The sequence below is a fragment of the Quercus lobata genome, chromosome 6, assembly GCF_001633185.2.
Source record: "Quercus lobata isolate SW786 chromosome 6, ValleyOak3.0 Primary Assembly, whole genome shotgun sequence".
Classification (NCBI taxonomy): Eukaryota; Viridiplantae; Streptophyta; class Magnoliopsida; order Fagales; family Fagaceae; genus Quercus; species Quercus lobata.
Genome location: NC_044909.1, coordinates 13,800,087 through 13,822,040, shown reverse-complemented (window position 1 = coordinate 13,822,040; position 21,954 = coordinate 13,800,087). Strand labels below are relative to the sequence as shown.

Genomic DNA, 21,954 nt, shown 5'->3' with positions numbered 1-21,954 from the left:
TTTCATAAATCAATTGGTTAACTTTTCCCATCTTTGATACCTTGTTCTTTCTACCAAAAAAAAAGATACCTTGTTCTACAATGGCCAGTAGACTCTCAGCTAAATCAGCAAGTAATACCTATAGAAATAGATATGCCGGCCTGACTGAGATTGAGTCAGCCCTTATAGGCCCATAACCCGAACCCGGCCCCCCAAAAAAACACTCATTAGGCCTACCCACCCAGTACCTGATGGAAGAAATGACAAACTGAATCAAGAGTTTTTGATAGAAAGAAAGAGAGAGAGAGAGAGAGAGAGAGAGAGAGAGAAAAGGGAAGATTACGATGGGGACATGTTCAACACAAGCATACGGTGAAGCATGGTACTGGGACACCCGATACTCGAACGAGTCATCAAGCTTCGATTGGTACCAGAAATACCCTTCCTTAGCTCCTCTCATCCATCTCTACATCCCACATCGCCACCATCCTGTCCTCGTTGTCGGATGTGGCAACTCAGGTCTCTCTCTCTCATGATCCCTATGATCTCTTAAGATTATTAATTTACAATGTTTTGAAAGATTTTTTTTTATATATATTTAATTTTCACAGCATTTAGCCAAGACATGGTGGATGATGGGTACGAGGATGTTGTCAACATCGATATTTCCTCTGTTGTCATTGACGCTATGCGCAACAAATACTCTACTCGTCCACAACTCAAATGTATCCTTTTTTTGGTCACGATGATGATCGCTATATATTAATGTGTTTCAATTTTTTGTATAGGAGATCGTTTATTCAATTGAGCTAACTGGAATCCACGTGAACTGGCCTAAGTCACTTGTATATTTATGTGCTACATGAATTGTTACAACTCAATATATATATACATATACACACACAATAGGATTTGAGACTTATTGGGTACATGTCATAATGATAGCTATTTACCATTAGCCCAAAACACGGATGTGTTTCTTTTTTTGTGTAGGCAGGATTTGATCTTAAGAAGATTTAGTCGATGAGCTAACTAGAATCTACATGGATAATTGACCTTTATCACTTATATATTAATGTCCTACTTGAATTGTGTTATAATTTATGCTTGTTGCAAGAAAACTAAGAAAACGCTGTATATTATTGTGTGTCAATAGCTGTACAGAAGTTGCCTTTATATAGATCCTTTACTTACTAAAAATACAAAATGTGGTACAACAGGTATTGCGTCCAAACGGGGCATGGACCTACTCTAAAATAACACTTGCTAATGTTTAGATGTGACAAACAAGCATAAGACTTCCACTGCTATGAGCCTAGCTGTCTCAGTTAGAAATTAATGCCTAATATAGGTTGGGTCTTGGTTTGATGGCAAATGCCTTCCACCAAAAGTGACATGTCATGGGTTCAAGTCCAGGAATCAACCCTCTAAAAAAAAATAAACCAAATTAGGTGTAAAGCTACTTACCAATAACCTCTCTCACCTCTCTCAAATCTTGCAAAAGTGGAAGCTTTGTATGACCTTCTTTAGAAATTAATGCCTAATGTGACTATGTAATGGTATGGACCATAATAGTCAATAGATTAGTAAATGCAGTACTTGTACAAATTCTATGAATTTCGTACTGAAATTTTTTGATTTTGTTAGAAGTTTTCTGCAATGAAGTTCTTCTGCGAGTTGCAGCTGTGCTTTCCTTAATTAGTAGGTAGACATGACAATGGATGTTCGAGATATGAGTGCTTTTCAGACAGGTTCCTTCGACGCCATTGTTGACAAAGGTTCTTTGCTTTATGCACGGCATATGGGTTGCTTGTTATTTTTGTTTTGGCTTTTCATTTCATTTGCTGATTTTTTTTAATTGTTTTGTATGGTCTTTCAGGGACTCTAGACTCTCTTCTGGTGAGTGCTGCATGTTTGTGATGATTCAATCTTTATAGAAATCATGCTTATAGCAATTTTTTGTCCATAGTGCGGAAATAATTCCCGACAAAATGCTGTCAAGATGCTTGAGGAAGTTTGGAGGTAAACATAAACCATAAACAATAGGGTACAATTGTTTCATACATTTGCTTCTTCTTTTTTTTTTTTGCTTGATCTGTTCACCATTATTGAAGCAGTTGATGACAAACTATAGGGTCCTCAAGGATAAAGGAGTGTATATTTTGGTAAATATAGTTACTATACCTTATTCTCTTCCTTCTATTTTCTTTTTCATTCATAACTTTCATGCATTTGCTTGAGCTCCAACAGCTATTGGGATGTAATACGTCTTTGCATATATTTTTTTAGTCTGACTAATCTCAATAATGCTGCAGATCACATATGGAGCTCCAATTTATCGCCTCAATTTGTTGAAAGATTCATGCTTGTGGACAATAAAACTCCATGTGATAGGTGGATTAAAGTTTTATTCTAGTTATTATCATAATCTGTTACATTTCTTTTCTTGCTTTCTTTCAAGAATGAGATGTATGTCTCCCCAGGCTCTCAGTTGAGCCTGGTTTCCATTGTCATTGCTTTCTTGCTTTTTCTAATTCTCTCTATATTTTGGGGGGAAAGGGGGAGGATAACCTTAAGAAGTATTGAACATTAGACGTTGAGGGTGAGATTCTTGGTTCACATTCACCAATTTTATATGTGGGACTATGATGCCTAAAATTGAAACTACTGAACTAGTGGTTTTGGACATTTTAGACACATTATATTTTTTCCATCAGGTTTGGTTGTTTTTGTTGTTGTTGTTGTTATTGACAACATCAGTTTTCCAAGTAGACTTTAAGTAAGCCCTCTTCTCTTTATCTCCAGGCAGCTACCCAATTCCCCTCTGCAAAAGAGAAATAATTGTGTGCCAAGTTTTTTATAAGTTTGTGATAAAATGATATGTTACAACTTAGAAAACTAATCTTCCACCCAAAATTTTCCTGCATTATGCATTATATATATTTTATTACAACTGGGTGAGATGTTACTTACTAAAGATGGTCAGGTGTTTCTACTATCTACATCAATTGCTGCCTATTCCTATTTTTGTTTTGGAAAACTCCAATATAATCTTCCTCTTGAATTTCATAAGTACAAGAAAATATGATTTAATACTCTGAATCGAGCTCACTGTTTAACACATGCAGAGAAACTTGTGTTGGAAGAAAGCGCTGAACATCCTAAATGGAAGCTGACTGATCCTGTTCCATTAGATGGTGATGGAAGCTCCGTGGAAACAGTGCTTGGAAAGAACCCTGATGTCCATTATGTATACATTTGTACCAAGGTTGGTAATAAAAATGTCTCATCATAGCTCTCTTACTTTCTCTGTGTCCCTAGTCATTAAAACCTGATATATCAATTTTCTTGTTCACTTGTAAAATAATTTATGGCTTGTTATTTTTATACACTCGCTTGCAAAAAGGTTGGTCATATGAGATGGGTCTAAGGTGTATCCTTTATTTGCAATTTAACAAGCTTTTGTCCTTATCTTATTTTCTCTTAGGACGAATCTTTAAAAGCAGGACCAAAGCATGAAGTGATAGTTGAGTAAGGACGATAAGCAACTTCAAACTATTTTGGAAATTCTTTTTGTTGTGTTTTAAGGAATGTGTTGTTCTGACAGTGATAATAAGTTTTGTGGTATATGTCTATCAATTGGCCATTAGTATAACCTTCCATTGAATCAATCTCTGATTTTCATTATTTAGAAGTTGAGGCGATTGAAGTCAAGCCAATTACAATGTAATGGTGAAGCTCTGTATTTCTTAGTGTTTTTAACTTTTAGTAATGTAGACATTATATGTTTCGCAACTTTTTTAACAACTACTAAGGTGGGAAGTTGTTGATTTTCTCATGCATTCACTATTGATGTCACTATATTGTATATCATTGAGAATTTTGTCATAAGTTGCGGGGGTGGACTTGTTTTAACTTTTGCCAAGCACAAAAGTATGCAAGGAGTATGTTGATTTATTTTTTTTTGGTTTTTTTAAGAGAAGTAGAGCAACTAAAACTATCCTATGATTGCCTGATTAGAATAACATCAACTAAAGGCTTGTGGGTTGGAAGAAAATATACCTCTAAAGGGGGTAGGCTGACTCTAATAAAGAGAGTACTCTTGCTATATTTAAATCTAAGAGTCCGTTTGGGAACAGTTTATTTAACTGAAACTGAAAACTTTTTGTTGAAAGTGTAGAAAAAAAGTTGAAAAATAAGCTAAATAGTACAATGAAACCTATGAATAGTATCAAAAAGTATAGTGGAACCCATGAATAGTAGCAAAAACAAGCTAAAATTGCAAATAAGCTGAAAATTTCAGTCCATCCCGAATGAACACTTCTCTCTCTCTCTCTCTCTCTCTCTCTCTCTCAAGCATTGCTAGGTGTATTGAGAAGGTGCAACGAGATTTTCTTTGAGAAGGTTTGGGGGAAGAATTTAAATATCATCTTGTGAATTGGGAAACAATTTGTTGTCTAGTCCAATAGGAAGGATTGGGAGTGCGACAGACGTTGTCATTCAACCAAGCTTTACTAAGGTTACGTTTGGATTCAGCTGAAAAACCTAGCGCATTTGCGTTTTGCATTTTTTTTTTTTTTTTGGGGCACGCGTTTGAGAGACAAACCTCACTGTTACGACTACTGTTCATGAACAGTAGCCGCAATGATTGACTTTTCCCACCCTTTCCAGCACATCAGTGGGTCCTATGTATTGTTCACGGGACCCACAAACCTCACTTTTCAGTAATTTTTTCATTAAAAATGGGTCTCACGGTACTATTTGCATATTTAAAAATTATTTTACTACAGTGTTTTTCAGTTTTCAGCTATATCCAAACGGACTTTAAGCAAATAGTTGTGGCGATTTGCTACAAAATGTGATGCTTTTAGGAGAGTAGTGGAGTGAGTGGCGTTCAAAGGAGGTATGGAGTTTGTTAATAGAATGTATCTAGGACCAATGTAATATGTTTCTCTTATTTAAGAGGAAAGAAAGCAATGAAAATGTGCTCATGCAGATTTAATTATGATTATTATGTGTGCTTTTATTTGGGTTTTGGAAATATTTGGGCCCATTTTTTGTCACGTTGAGTTGGTGTTATTAATAATTCTCATGAGTATATTATTGGATTCTAAAAAAAAAATATGGGTATATTATTGACACCACTTTATTATATGCTTAACAACTTGTAACTGTTGAGTTGGTACATGTTATTTATTCTTTACAGGTCCATCAATGACACCACTTTATTGTCTACTAGTAACAACTTATCATTTAGTAGTTGTGAAAAAATTATGAAAAAAGTTGTGACTTATTATTTTATCAAACCTCTCTCTCTCTTTTCCCTTCTATCTCTTCCTTCACTTTGGTTGAACTTGCTTTCTCTCTTTGCTCTTCTTACTCTTTCCAATGTTGGATCTGTGGATATTTGCAAGTGGATTTTAGAATGGTGACAATAATGTTTTGGGTGATTTGGAATAAGTAGTCACAGGAAGCTTATACATGTTTTCCTTCATTTTCTAGTTCCCTTTGGAGTCTATTTGTCATTTACCATTGTAAAGTTGTGATTTACAACTAATTTGTGTTGGCTTTAATTTTGTTCCAAATTTGATTGTAATTTTGTTCATTCTTTTGTACCCTGTATTTTATATGGGATTTCATTGTAAGGGTTATGTGTAAGAGAGAGTGTGAAGACTCAAGATTCATTGAAGATCAAAGATGTTTTCGCGGGTAACTCGCGAGAAGCCTTCCCATGAAGTGAAGTATGTGCCCAACATATGACTGGAATGCGAAGAGTCATGACAGATGGTGACAGTTGGTTTTCGCGAGTGTCTAGCGAGTAAGGCCTTTCAGCAAGATACCTGCGAAACATTCCGTTTTGCCAATTTGTCATATCTGATACACTTAGTCTCTACCCACACTTAGTCTCTACCCACAATATATATACCCACATTACCCACATATTGAAATGAGTGCTTTTCAGAAAGAAAACCCTAGCCATTACCCTTGAGAGTGAGAGATTATCATACCCACAATTCTCTACACAATCCATTGTGGTTTTCCTCAACTCCTACCTTTCCATATCCAAATCCTTGAGAGGTTGATAGCCCAAACACTTACCACACCCATCCTGAGTGTAAAGTGAGGTTTTGATGCTGCTGGGAAGTATTGGAAGAAGTCATTTGTTTGGTGGATGAAATCGAGTTGAATTGTGTGATTTGGAGAGCTAGAGAAGACAAGGCTTCGTTAAGTCAGTTGATAGCAGGAGCTTGAAGGGCTCAAGTACATGATATAGATTAGGCTTGGAAGGTCTTTTCTTATTCGTGTACTCCAACTCATTCTCTAGTGGATCAATTTACCTCTTAGAGGGCGGTGGAGAGGTTTTTCACTGAATTTTTCAGTTTCCTCTTCAATAACACATCGGCGTATTATCTTGTGTTTCCATTCTTCTTCCCTACTCTTTTAGCTTTTATTTTACTACTGTGATTTGATGAATATGGCTTAGAATAGTTATATTGTTTATCCATTCGCATTTACTCTATTCTGCACTTAGTTTAAGTTAGAATAAAAATCAACCGAGTCATAATTTTAATTTTGGGGTCTAAATAGCTTTTGTGTTTTCACACAAATTCGAGCTTTCAACCACAATACTTTAAGGCTAAATTATAAGTTGCTCCCTCTAATTTTGACCAAAATTCAATTCAATGATGTATCTTCAATTTCATTCAATTCAGTTCTTTAACTTTTAATTTTATTCAATTCAGTCACTCCATCTACTTTCATCAGAGGAGTTGCCATTAAAAGTGTCCTGAAACCGTTTTGGTATTTTTGAATATTTAAAATTCAAAAAACTTTTTCTGATTTTTTTTTTCAAAATTTAAAAAAAAAAATGTAGAAAATGAAAGAAAAAAAAATAGTAAATTCTCAAAGATCTTTCCCATCAAGTTTTTCTTGAGATTATATATAAATTCTAGTCGAGTCTATTTGATTTTTTTTAATTTACCTTTTGGTTTCAAAACTCCATAAAATTTTAGGGTTTCAAACCAAAACTCTATACATAAAACACTGAATTGTCCTAAACTATCTACCAATGGCCACCTCTTACACCTTGAACTGTAACACCACCACCCAATTATTTGCAACCCACCACACCTTCTCTCCAACCAGTACCAACAAAGCCATACATCAACAACAAAGCCATAAGTTCCTGAGCCTAGGGCCTTCATCAGTAGTTGTTGGCACTCCAAGGACCACTTATGCAATGTCGTAAGTCACTAACCACAGTTGTACATGTCTTGTTGGATCTCAAATGACAAAACTTAGGTACAGTACCTTAAGTGTTGTTCCTTAGGTTCTTCTTTTAAGATTCAGCCATGTGACTACTTAACTAAAAAAATACACTTCCATCCCATAAGAAAAAATTCACATGGCGAAATCTTAAAAAGGAAACCTAAGAAACAACACCTAAATACTATACCTAAGTCTTGCTCAATCTCAAAAATTAGCCACTCATTTTCCCTAAGGTCATTTTCATACGCCACAAAACTTTCTACCATTAGTGGGAGAAGTAGAAGCTTAATTAAATGGACAGAGCTTTTTGTTAAGACGGGTAAAACAAAGACATTTTTGCAACTAGTTTTAATGTTAATCTCATTCATGTAGGGCTTGACACACTGACGATGGAACAAGAAGTAGTTTTCTTCTTGCTCCTTGTTGCTGGATCAATCCGTGACATTTAGATCTATCATGAATACACTAGGCTCTATTTGTTTCCATGCATCAGAGATTGTTTTATGTGGTTTTGTGAGCTATTTGGTCATGTTCTAGTGTTTTGTATACTTGATTCGGCATGGGATACTTTGGTGCAAGTTTTTTTTTTTTTTTTTTGGTGGATTTTTTGGGTGGTAATCTCTTGTTCTTATTAGATTTGGTTTGCATCGAAAGAAAAAATAAATGAAAGAATAAAAAGGTCCAAGAAAGGTTGATGCTAATGGAGGAGAAGGCTATGAAAACCATTTTTGAGAGAGGCAAAGGGATTTGGAAAAGAAAACTACAAATCCATCTTCCTCCATTTGCTTGAAACTTTCTCGTGCCTCTTTATTCTTTCATTTCCTTTTCCTTTCGAGGCAAATAGACCGAATCTGATAAGATAGAGATTACCATACAAAAATCCTTAAAAACAAAGAAATGTACTAAAGTATCCTATATCCAATCAAGTACATTAAACACCGGAACATGACCAAAAATCTCACAAAGCCACATAAAGCAATCTCCGACTCCCAAGAGCAAATAGAGCTAAAATGGTACTAATTCGTGACCAACCCGAACGCCATGGACTTATCCAACAATGAGGAGTAAGTAGAAAACTGTGCTTCTTTCACCATTAGCGTGTGAAGCACTACGTGAATAAGATCAACATGGAAACTAGTTGCAAACATCATTTCAAATCCCATAAAATGATCTATCACGAAGTCCTTCGCCAGTCCTAATAAAAAGTTTCATCCACTTAATAAAGCTTCTACTTCCCCCACCAACAAAAAAAGTTTTATGGCGTAAGACAATGACCTTGGGAAAGTGGACATTTGAGATTTGAGATCTAGCAAGGCGTGTATAGGGTTGGGAACTTACAACATTGCAAAAGAGATTCTCAAAGTGCCACTAGCTACTGGTGAAGGCGTAGGCCCAAGAACTTGTGGCTTTGTTGGTGATGCATGGTTTCGGTGGTAAAGAAGGTGCGGAGGGTGACCATTGGGGTAGAGGGTTTGGGGCAATTTGGGGTTTTTTGTGCATAGAGTTTGGGTTTAAGAATCTAAAAATCTATGGAGTTTTCAACACAAAAGCTAAATAAAAAATAAAAAATAAAAAATAAAAATTAAATATGACCAAAATTTAGGAAAAATTATTGGGTGCCTGCAAACACCTCATTTTGTACCCGGTTAATAAACTTTAGTCTCCAATCCCAATGATGAGCTTGACATGTCTACAAAAGGTAATTGAAGTTATTTTGATATCTTGGAAGTAATCACAACTCAAAAGTGTTCAAATCGCTTTGAAAATGATGCTAAAAAATAACGTTTGCTCATTATTTTGACCATAACTTTTGATCCACAAAGAATTTTTGAGTGAGATTTATTTCATAGGAAAGTAGACATCCTGAGATTCAATTTGAACACAAATTTTACCTAATTTGGACTTAAATTGAGTGAGTTATGAGCTTTTGAAGTTGGACCATCAGAGCTGTTAGAGTTAGGGTTTCTAGGATCTCAGAACTTTAGTTATTAGGGGCCAAAGACTCCCTCTTTGATGGGACTAGACTCATAGATCCTTTGGAACGTCCAAAACCCTCTAAATGAGCCTGAAAATCCTAGTTTAAACATATAAATACAATCTTATGCCTCCAAACTCAAATCCTAGCAAGAGAGAGTTGATTTTTCATCTAAAATCTTCCAAAACTCTTTTCTAACTCTGATTTTCTAGACACACAACCACCAAGCACCTTTTTTGGTTTTTCAAAACCTCTCTCTATTATTCATTAAGATAGAAACTATTGATTTCATTCCAAGAAACGTTTTTCAAACATTTTTTCTAAAGCTTTTTCAAGAATATCTTTTTATATTTTTGAGTTGTGATTACTAATGGACCATTGAAGACTTTGAATCCCTTGATTATCTCATTGAATCTTGTTGTGTAGGCACTAAGGGCCAGTTAAATATCAATTAAGTTGTGTTCCATAAGTAAGGTGAGTCTCTCTTCATGGCTTTTCCATGATTTGGATTATTTTTGTGTTCTTGTTGTTCTTAATTTTATTTATGTGTTATATATTCTTAGAAATATGATTTGATTTGTTTGGGTTCGATTTGTTGTGTCTCATTATGTTTTGATTAATGAATTGAAAGATTGAATATATTGATGAACATGTTTTGATGTGTTAAATGTTGCTCTTATTTCTTATTTGTTGTTAGATCCAATGTATATTTATGAATAAATTTTCTTTTGTTTATATTTAGTTTTTATTTATTTATTATCTTTGTTGTTAGTTTAGGTTGTTTGGTTATATATTAGAACCATGCTAGGTTTTGTTTGATTGTTGTTTGTTGCTTGCTTTAAAATTGTGTTTCTTGGTGGTATGCATGCGCATAATTATGTATGCGTATGCATTCTCGTGCCCAAAAATGCATATTTATGTTCTTGATTTTTTTTATTTGTTTTGTTTTTTTTTAATCATATGTTTAGGCCTTATTGAATCTAGTTTTCACATGTTTAACATTAGGGTTAGTAGAATAACATGTTTCACATGCTTTGATTGTTGAATTGATGATTAGGATTTATAACTTTGATGAACCACATGAACATGCATTGATGCATAGGTGCCGAGGTGTTATGGTGCAGTGAAGGTACGTCATGCATATGAATATGAACATGCATATTTGAATATGATGATTGGTCTCCTTGATTGATGAATACCATGATGCTAGGTTTGAATGATTGAATATGCTTAATTAAATGCCTTGTTGATGCTACAACCTTGTGATGTGTTTGTTGCCTTTGGATATATATTGCTAGATGAATATTTGGGTTTTATGCTATGGATGAGTGTGGGATAGATGCCATGTTGATCGCTAGATGTATATTAGTGTGTGTGAGTATAGAATGCAATTTTGAATGTGCATTTAACGAAATTAAGACATAAGACTAAATGAGTGGAAGCCAACACATGGGTCAGGTGATTTTGGGTGCCTAACACCTTCCCAAAATTATATCTAAACTCCAAACCCATACTCTGGTAGTAAAACAGTCCTACCATGTAAGGGCACTATATACATGGTTTCTAAACCATAAAACTAAGTGGTGACTCCTTTTATCCGCCCTGGTCCACTCGGCCAAGGCGTACTCCCCAAGGCCAACCACGTGTTGTGCCCACAATGCCCTTGGAGCAAAGTGACTTGGTACCTCTATGAATCCAAATCCTCTTCATTTCTATTTGAAATTAAGAGTGTCTTGTTAAGGGACAAGATCTTTTTAAGATAAATCTATGGTAAAAAGCATGATAACTCATAACTTAACCCAATATCAATCTTAACTGTAGTTAAACACTTAAACTAGAGCACTCTTTAACTCAACCAGACAAAGCCTATTGAAAAACAAAAAAATAAAACACAAAAAGAAAGAAGAGAGAGAGTCATAGTTGTTTTATGAGGGAAAAGTGAAAACCAAAGAGTCAATGTTTGATTATTTGAAGAGAACACATTCAAAGGTTTAGATTTTTTATTATTTTGGAGGGACATATTTCAAAGGTTGTTTTCCTTTTGTACAACAAAGCACGTCTCTGTTTCTATCTTGCCAAAACAAAGGTATAACAATAAAAGTTGTTTATGGTTATCTTATTTGATATATGATCATTTTTATACGTTTATATTGTTGTCTTGGTGGTTGGATGCCAGTTGGAGTCTATCTGAACTTTTATTTTTAATTTTTTGAGATAAAGATTGAATTTTTATAATGGTTGGATAATTCTTGGAGTTTATCTATATTTTTTTTTGAGATAAAAATTGAATCTTTATTAAACGCAAATGTGGGTTGATGAGTGATGCTTGTGTTTATTAGTCATTATTAATATATGACATATGACATATTAGAGGACATGTTTATTGCTCACATATTGTTCAAAATGATGCAATGTAGCTTTATTTTCAGTTTTTAAAATTCAAGTGAAACCTATATTTTGTTTTAAAAAAAAAATAATACAATATCATGTTTGTTCAACTGGATTTTTTTAACATCATCTCTGTTTTGAAAACGAAAATGATAGATAAAATTTATAATAAATTTATGGTCATTTTTTTTCTAGGGATAATGATAGATGTTTTAATGGGAGTACATGTTCCTTCTAATGTGCCCATGGAATTTATCCCATTTAAAGGGATGGAGTTTGAAGCAGATGGGATTTCATATGATTTTTATAATAAATATGGCAGAAAAGCTGGTTTTAGTATTAAAAAAGAGTATTTAAATAAATGTAAAAAGACTGGAGTGATTACTTCAAGGAGATTTTAGTATGCGAATGAGGGAGTTTGAGGCAAAGACAAACGAGATCAGAATATAAAGAAGCCATGAGCAAAAACAAGATGTGGTTACAAAGCACGTTTGGTTATTGTACTTAATCGAGATAGTAAAAAATATGTGAATAAATTTATTACTGGGCATAACCACTATCTCCACCTCCCATCAACTATACCCATGATGCAATCACAACGGAAAATGGCTGCAACTCATGCTATTGAAATTGATTTGGCATATGAATGAGGATTAAGATTAAAGCAATCTTATGAGCTTTTTAGTAAGCAAGTTAGTGCATATGATAATCTTGGTTTTACCAAGCAAGATCGTAAAAACTATATATGCACTAGGCGACAAAGAGACATGGAGCATGAGGAAACTGCTAGCTTGGGAAGATATTTTAGTCAATAACTTAAGGAAAATCCTTCATATTATTTCGCTACTCAATTGGACCGTGAAGAGTTGATTACTAATATATTTTGAGCTGATGCAAGAATGATCATTGACTATAGTCACTTTGGTGATGTAAAAACGTTTGATACAACATATAGTAGAAATAGAGATGCAAGACCACTTGGAGTATTTTTGGGACTCAATCACCATAGAGAAACTATTGTATTTGGAGGTGCACTTGTGTTTGATGAAACAATTGAATCTTTTGTACGGTTATTTGAGACATTCTGAGAAGCAATGTCTGAAAAGAAACCAATTACTATTTTCATAAATTAAGATGCAGCAATGTCAGTTGTAATAAAAGTAGTCATGCCTAAGACATATCATGTAGTTGGCATATGTGACAGAATGTTGAGAGGCATTTGGGTCATTTACTTAAAAATTAGTCTCAATTTAATGATGATATCTTAGCATATATCTATAAGTATGATAGTGAAGATGAGTTTCTTATAGCTTGGAATGAAATGTTGGATAAGTACGATGTTCGTGAAAATAAATGGCTAGTTAATCTATTTAAATTGAAGGAAAAATAGGCCCAAGCATATGTTAAGAGAACTTTGACTACAAGAATGAAGACAACCCAACTTAATGAGAGTTTCAATGCTGACTTGAAGGATTGCTTGTGTACTAATCTAAATATAGTAGATTTTTTCACTCATTTTGAAAGAGTTGTCAATCAAAAACGATATAAGGAGTTAGATGCAAAATACAACTTTAAATATAAATTTCCAAGATTGAAGCTCAAAAGCTCTACTATGCTTAACCGAGTAGCAACAATGTACACGCCTACGTTGTTTGATTTATTTTAGACAGAAGTTGAAGAGGTAATGACACTTTCCATCCTATAATGCAATGTGAGTCAAATACATAGTTATATGGTTGGAGTTTTCAATCGATATGCAAAATATGATGTCATGTGGAATCCATTAGATGAGACTCTATCTCGTAATTGCAAAAAATTTGAGACACTTGACATTTTGTGTAGGCATGATTTGAATAATAGTTAGTCGGATACTTGACTTGAATATGTAGATTAGTATCAAGATTTATGTCCAAAACATATTCAATTGGTTAATGAGGCATGTGAAACTAAAGAAGGCCATAATATTCTAAGCTTAGCAATTGTTGATTTGAAAAAAAAAAAGAAAAAAAAAAGCCTTTATAATCTCAGGAAGTGCAAAGCTAATGTAGAAGAAAACATCATTAGGCCTTCCACTGATTTTGTAGACAAAGAAGATCAATCTTGTGCTTCGATTATGATTGTACCAAAACGGATATAGAAAATAGAGATTTATCGTAATAAAAAGTATAAGACAAAATCATGGATAGAGAAGATGTCGAAACCAAAAGAAGACACATCAAAGAAGCAAACAAAGAAAAGAAAAATGCAAGAGGTAATCTTCTAAATTATCCTTATTTTCATCATTCTATTATATTTTTGCACATTAATATAATATACTATTATTGTTGATAAACAAGTACAATTTTTACAAGAAATATATGCACATGACATCATGACATAAAAGAAAACTAAGGATATCACTTCTGAAAATATTACTAGTTTTACATAACTTTTAATGGTAAAGATATTTAAAATTATATATTTTACCTTGATATTAATAATAATTTAGATGCATGATTTGATAATTTTAATGCTAAGCTTGTGATATGTGTAGTGTGTAATTGGTTTTTTATTTTTTATTTTTTATTTGTAGTCAGCTTCTACAAGTTATACATCACATCAAGAAGGCTCACCAGCAAGTATTGCTTTGGCATCACACCTAGAGAGTATATCAAGTCATGTAGGCTCCAATGACAAAATTGATAGTGCGAGAGGTCTCTTGAGTCAAGGAAGTGTTGCAAGTGGAGGTCCTTTGACTGAAGGAAGTGTTGCAAGTGGATCGAATGAGATGGTTCATAAAGTTGAGCCATTTTTCTAGTTTAGGATTATGTTTTATAATCTAACACATGTTGAGATTAAGTGCTTTTGTTTTGTAATTTTTCTAGTTTATTACAAAGGAGCACATCTTTGTTTATATTTAGCCAAAACAGGGGTACAAGTTGTGACTAAGCATTCTAGTTTTGTAATTTTCTTACTTTTAAAATTGAAGTTACGATGATCCATAAATTTGAAGCTTATTTTCAATGGATCATAATTTGCATAAATTTGGATTAATGACAACTGAAGGATCATAATCTGCATAAATTGCACAAGCTGTAGAAAATTTTATTAAAAACAAAATTGCTCATGATAACATCACTCAGGAAACACTAGTACAAGCTACAAACCAATTGGCATATAAAGTATATACAACCATTAGAGCACTTAGTCACAACAGGTCCCAAAGATTACAAAACACAATCCTAAACTAGAAAAAATTGCTCAAAACTATGAACAACTATTTATCTCTGCTTGCAACACTTCCTTGAGTTAAGGGATGTCTTGCATCATCAATTTTTGTGGCTGGAGCTTGTAACACTTGCAAATAAACCTTTTTGACCTGATGCAGCACTAGTACAGGACATCTACAAGAAAAGAATTACACATTACACAAAAGAACAACATCAAGTACTTATCATATTTTTCTTATGACTCATCAAGAAATCTAAAAAAGAAATGTAAAGCATTAGTAAAAAACACCGAGGCAAAATTCATAGTCTCTAACTCTATTATCAATATTTTAACATGCAACTAATGTTCTGTTGAAAGTGTATATATCTAGTATAAGGCATCATCAACAATAAACTAATTGTTTCAAGTTGAACAATTTGATGTTGCATTACAATCAAATTTTGATCCCAGGGAGAAGAAGTAGACAAGAAAGAAAATTGATCTAAAAAAGAACAAAATTTTATTAAAATGTGCATTTTGATTACCAGGCTACATACTAACAAGTGTTCTAAATAAAGAGTTTGATTACAAACAAGGTTTTGATTACAAGGTCATCATAACATGATCATTCCACACTAGGGTGTGTCTCTTGCTTCTTAACTTTACATCCCTTCCACAGTCTGAAAGTTTCAGTCTTTGCTTGATCACTTTAACTTGTCTCATGATATACAGCTTGTCCCACACTGCCCTGTATGATGTCTATTCATTATGTAAATTCTTTTGTTATCAAAGCTTTAGAATCCCAAGTTCACAAAATATTAAGCCATTGTTTGAGAAAAGGGAATGGAAATGAATGAAAAAAATAATGGCGAAAAACACATTTTGGTCCCTACATTTTCAGCCGATTCCCATTTTAGTCCCTAAGTTTTTTTTTTACCGCTTTTAGTCCCTCTCCTGAAAAACGGTTCCATTTTTGTCCCTACTGTTACATCATAAACGGATATTGCTGATGTGGCAAACGGCATGCACTGTTGGCCTGACGTGGCCATTAAAATAATAATAAAAAATGTCACATCAGCATTTAAATTAAAAAAATTAATTTATTAATTTTAACTAAATAAAAAAAATTAAAAACAGAATTAAAAACTAAAAATCATATGAATTGAGATTTAAGTGTGTCTTGAACAAGAACACCAAGAACACAAACTCAAATCCAAGAACATAAACCCAAAAATTTAAAAAACAAACAAAAAAAAAAAGCCTGTCTCCGTTTTAGAGAGAGAGAGCGAGAGACGCAAACTAGTTATAAAAAGAAAAGATTTTTCATTTAGATAGAGAGAGAGAGAGTTAGAGAGATATGAGAACAAGGAGAGGGCTCTGTTACCCTAGAGTTGTTGAAGATAAGAACATGAGAGTTGTGAAGCGAAGGAGAGATTTCGCCGCCGAACAAGTTAGTTACCGGAAAAGAAGCCGGAATTCTTCTGATATCGCTGGAAAGCGTGACTTGTTCGATTCCTTGCCGGACGATCTCGTCATTTCCATTCTCTGCAAACTCAGCTCCTCCGCCACTTGCCCCTCTGATTTCGCCAACGTTCTCCTCACGTATGTTCCACTTCTTTCCTTCTGAAAAATAAATTCCGACCATTTCACCGGAGTTTCAATCGGAACTGTGGTCTGAATTTCATTTCCGAAATGTGAAAAAACAATAAAGACTTTTTTTTTTTTTTTACGTAGTAAAATACCTGATATTGATGTGTGCGTGGGTTTGGATCGGTAGGTTTCTCAGTGGGTTTCTAGGTTGATCTGGGCGTGACTGAAACTGGGTGTGTGCTGTGATGTGTGCGTGGGTTTGGATCGGCGGAGATCGGAGTGGGTTTGAACTAATGCTTTGATGGTTTTTTTTTTTTTTTTTTTTTTTTTTTTTTTTTTTTTAATTTGGGTTTGTGTTCTTGGATTTGAGCTTGTGTGCTGTGATGTGTGCGTAGGTTTGGATCGGCGGAGATCTGGGTTTGAACTAATGCTTTGATGGTTTTTTTTTTTTTTTTTTTTTTAAATTTCTGGGTTTGTGTTCTTGGATTTGAGTTTGTGTTCTTGGTGTTCTTGTTCAAGACACACTTAGATCTCAATTCATATGATTTTTAGTTTTTAATTCTGTTTTTAATTTTTTTTATTTAGTTAAAATTAATAAATTAATTTTTTTAATTTAAATGCTGATGTGGCATTTTTTATTATTATTTTAATGGCCACGTCAGGCCAACAGTGCATGCCGTTTGCCACAACAGCAATATCTGTTTATGATGTAACGGTAGGGACAAAAATGGAACCGTTTTTCAGGAGAGGGACTAAAAGCGGTAAAAAAAAAACTTAGGGACTAAAACGGGAATCGGCTGAAAATGTAGGGACTGAAATGTGTTTTTCGCCAAAAATAATTTTAGAATATTATTCCTTTCCCTTGTTTGGGAATTTAATGGAGGGAATGGAATGGGTAGGAGGGAACACTCATTCCTCTCTATTCCCTTAAAACCTTAAATTTTTATTTCCCCCCAAATTGGAAGAAATGGGAGGGAATGAAATTAGATTTAATGAATTTTTTACTAAAACTCCCAAAATACCCCTGATGGTGTCTAAAAAATAGCCAACTCCTTACTCGTCCATGGATGTCATCCATACAAAAGGTACGTCGTCCTAAGTTCACAAGGCGGACTACACTACTGTCGTCCAGAGAAACCTCTAGACGATGTGTACTAACTGGTGAACTATTTCTCGTCCAAACAGCACTTAGGACGAGAGCAAGGCAGTTTTGACATGAAAAGATAACCGCTATAGTGGTTATCAAATTGTACGCTTCGGACACCGTGAAATAGGGGGAAGTTATCCAACGGATAACCGTTCCCTAAACCTATAAAAGGAGATGAATCTCTGACAAAAAAAGGCTAAGTATTTCTTCTTTCCAGACAATATATTTCTTTAAGAGGAGAATTGCTAACTTCATCATCGGAGGAATTTTGATCGGCCAACCCCGATCTCCTTTGATCTTCTATTTCTTATCTTTCAGGCCCTTAACATCATCATGATCTGTGCTGTTCGACTAACTGATTCCTTGATCGCTATCAGTTGGCGTCGTCTGTGGGAAAAAAATTGTTTTACAATTTTCTTCTCTTGGACAAAAAGTTGATGGTACGGACCAGATCGAGGGCTACCAGCCCAGGCCGTTAGGGAAGCAGAGATGCTTCGAGCAACCCTCACTGCGACTGCCAATCTGCACTGGCCATGCAGACTTCATCTGTCCAAAACATACAATCCATGGCGGCCGCAATGGTGGAGTTGATTCGCCAAAACCAAGAATTAAGAATGGAGATTAATCTAAGGAGGCAGACGCGTGAAGAACGTGAGGGTGGAGGACAAATGTAGAGTCGTGATGACAGAGAGAACACTGAGATTGGAAGTCAGTTAAGAGTTACCACTTCACGAGCGGTGCCACATTTGAAGGAAGAGATGTACCAGATGAGAAGAGTCATGGAGGAAATGAAAGAGAATATGAGAAGGACAAATCCTATAGAAGACCTGGTCCACCGAACTGATTCCCCCTTTACGGCTTCCATCAACGGTCACCCTCTACCATCGAAGTTCAAGATGCCTTCTCTGGATTCGTACGATGGAACACAAGACCCGTTCGATCACATTGCTACCTTCAAGACCACCATGCATCTCCAAGGGGTTCCCGACGAAATAATGTGCAGAGCATTCCTTACTACCCTCAAGGGCCCAGCACGAGTTTGGTTTAGCAAAATACCCCCGAATTCGGTGAGTTCTTTTGGAGAGTTGAGCAAGCTGTTTGTTAACAACTTCATAGGAGGACAAAGACATAAGCGTTCCTTGTCCAGTCTATTGACCATAGAGCAGGGAGAGAACGAGAGTTTACGGTCGTTCATCACCCGTTTCAACAGAGAAGCCCTGAGTGTGGACGAAGCAGATGATAAGCTCTTGTTGGCGGCTTTCCATAATGGGGTGAATTCGAATTTGTTCATTCACAAACTCTATGAAAAAGAGCCCCAGTCCATGGCAGAACTTGTCCATTCGGCTCAAAATTTTATGAATGCAGAAGACGCAATCATTGGTAAGAAGAGGAAGAGGTCTGAGAGAGTAGACTCAAATCCCGGTTGCCACTTAGAGCAAGGCCCTCGTCCAAAGAAGGGACGAACGGAAGACAGGAAAGACCGAGACATTAAGAAGCTGGGCTCTTCAGCACGGAACCAGCAGTATACCTCTTTGAACATCCCACTTGAACAGGTCCTTATGCAGATCAAGAATGATCCTTCCTTGAAGTGGCCAGAGAAAATGAGGGGAGATCCCAATAAACGCAATTAAAACAAGTACTGTCGCTTCCACAGGGATCATGGTCATGATACGGACGAGTGTTTCGATTTAAAGCAGCAAATCGAAAATCTCATAAGGCAAGGGAAGCTGAGGAATTTCCTTGGACGAGATAATAGGGACGAGAAAATGAAAGGGAAAATGGAAGAATCATCACGACCACCCCTCGGAGAAATAAGAGTCATTATAGGGGGAAGTTCGACAGGCCAGTCATCCAAGTCCAAGAAAGCATACTTGAAGGTAGTGTAGAGTGTCCAGCTTTCTAGATGATCACCGAAAGTAAGGTCCACGGACGAAGCAGCGATCACTTTCACGGACGAAAACGCTGAGAGAATTCATCACCCCCATGATGATGCTCTTGTCATCACCTTAATGATTGCTGACTACACAACTAGAAGGGTGCTTGTAGACAACGGAAGCTCGGCGGACATTTTGTATTATCCAGCTTTTCAACAAATGAGGTTAGGATGAGACCGGCTCCGTCCAGTGAACTCCCCCCTAGTAGGTTTTGGTGGAATGAAGGTACAACCCGTGGTTACTATTTCCTTATCATTGGTAGTGGGGGCATACCCACGACAAATCACCAAGGATGTGAACTTCCTTGTGGTAGATTGTCCGTTCTCCTATAACGCCATAATTGGAAGACCAACTTTGAATAGTTGGAAGGCCGTTACCTCTACTTACCACTTATCAGTTAAGTTTCCAACAGAACACGGAGTAAGGCAGGTACAAGGGGATCAACTGGCAGCAAGAGAATGTTACTTGGCCATGTTGGCCATGGACGAGCAAATTCAAGCCATGAATATTGAAGAAAGGAGAATGGTAGCAGAGCCTACCGAAGCATTAGAAGACATTTCCTTGGATGAAGAGAACCCTGAGAAGTGTACCAGGGTTGGAGCAGATCTAGAAGAGAAGATTAAGGAGGACCTCATCCACTTTTTGAAGAAAAATATTGATGTGTTTGCATGGAGTCACGAGAACATGCCGGGAATAGACCCTAGTGTCATTACCCACCGTCTGAATGTATGCCCTTCCTCCAAGTCAGTGCGGCAAAAGAAGAGGGTGTTTGCCCCTGAGAGAAATGATGCTATCAAAGACGGAGTTCAAAAGCTGATGGGGGCGAGGTTTATTTGGGAAGTGTACTATCCAGATTGGTTGGAAAATGTTGTAATGGTCAAGAAGGCAAATGGTAAGTGGAGAATGTGCGTGGATTTTACTGACTTGAACAAGGCTTGCCCGAAAGATAGTTATCCGCTGCCACGCATTGATCAATTGGTGGACTCAACTGCGGGCCACAAGTTGCTTAGTTTCATGAACGCTTTTTCAGGATACAATCAAATAAGGATGGACGAGGCGGACCAGGAGAAAACATCCTTTGTCACTAGTCAAGGCTTATTCTATTATAAGGTGATGTCATTCGGCTTAAAGAATGCAGGGGCCACGTATCAGAGATTAGTCAATCACATGTTTCGACAGCAGATTGGGCGGAATGTGGAAGTCTACGTAGACGACATGCTGGTAAAGAGCCAGGACGAAGGGAGGCATCTAGACGACTTGCAGGAGACATTTCACACGCTGAGACAGTATTACATGAAACTGAATCCTAGTAAATGTGCTTTCGGAGTATCATCAGGGAAATTCCTTGGCTTTATGGTCTCCCACAGTGGAATTGAAGCGAATCCTGATAAAATTCAAGCAATACTGGACATGAAGCCTCCGCAGAATACCAAGGAGATCCAATCTCTTACTGGACGAGTCGCTGCACTCAACAGGTTTGTCTCTAAAGCCACTGGCAAATGTTTGCCATTTTTTAAAGTTCTTAGAAAAGCATTCGAATGGACCGACGAGTGTCAGAGAGCTTTTGAGGATCTGAAGGCATACCTGACCAAGTCTCCATTGTTGAGTCTATCAGTAGTGGGAGAGGAATTATACTTATACTTGGCGGTAACCCCGTATGTCGTGAGTTTAGCACTGATAAGAGAAGAAGGTAAAGTACAAAGACCCGTGTACTATACATGTAAGGCATTGAGGGGAGCGGAAGGACGGTATCCACAAATGGAGAAGTTAGCCTTCGCATTGATCACCGCTTCCAGGAAGCTGAGGCACTATTTTCAGGCCCATGTTATTAATGTCATGACGGATCATCCACTCAAGAAGGCGATGAACAAACTGGAAGCTGCTGGATGGTTGATTCAGTGGGCCGTCGAACTCAGTGAATTTGACATCAAATATCAACCAAGGCATGCCATAAAAGCTCAAGCATTAGTAGATTTCATTGCGGAATTTACCCCAAGTCATGATGAGACAGAAGGCAGTGACAGATGGGTCATCCATGTGGATGGATCATCTACAAAGTATGCAGGGAGAATTGGTGTGGTTTTACAATCCCCAGAAGGAGACAAATTGAGGCATAAGTTTCGTCTACAGTACCAAGCAACTAACAATGAAGTCGAGTATGAAGCCCTTCTTAAAGGACTAGAATTGGCTAAGTCTGTGGAAGCCAAGTCTATACTCGTCCTGGGAGATTCTCAGTTGGTCATGGGGCAAGTAAATGGAATGTATGAAGCAAAGGAGGAATAGATGAGGAAATACCTTAGTAGGGTGATGCGCCTAATGAAGAGATTTGAAAAAGCTGAATTCGTTCAAATCCCGAGGGAGGAAAACGTGGAAGCTGATACTATAGCGAAAGAAGCCTCAGCAAATGAATCTGTTGATGAATCTGATGAAATTCAGTACATGCCAAGCATAGATATTCCGGAAGTACAACAGGTGGAAAATAG

The 21,954-nt window shown here is 36.2% G+C and overlaps 2 protein-coding genes across 2 annotated transcripts; both read left to right on the top strand.

The window, feature by feature from the left end:
• The first annotated feature begins 224 nt into the window (after nucleotides 1-224).
• Nucleotides 225-3,825, top strand: LOC115993723 (EEF1A lysine methyltransferase 4). Its single transcript, XM_031117680.1, has 9 exons — nucleotides 225-498; nucleotides 591-704; nucleotides 1,689-1,757; nucleotides 1,859-1,878; nucleotides 1,949-2,001; nucleotides 2,114-2,144; nucleotides 2,295-2,373; nucleotides 3,108-3,247; nucleotides 3,467-3,825. The coding sequence occupies exons 1-9, from the start codon at nucleotides 324-326 to the stop codon at nucleotides 3,512-3,514; spliced, it is 729 nt and encodes a 242-aa protein (XP_030973540.1). The 5' UTR covers nucleotides 225-323; the 3' UTR covers nucleotides 3,515-3,825.
• Nucleotides 3,826-18,316: 14,491 nt separating this feature from the next.
• On the top strand, nucleotides 18,317-19,168 carry LOC115949868. Its single transcript, XM_031067135.1, has one exon. It carries the CDS (start codon nucleotides 18,317-18,319, stop codon nucleotides 19,166-19,168), a length of 852 nt encoding a protein of 283 aa, XP_030922995.1.
• The last annotated feature ends 2,786 nt before the right edge of the window (nucleotides 19,169-21,954 follow it).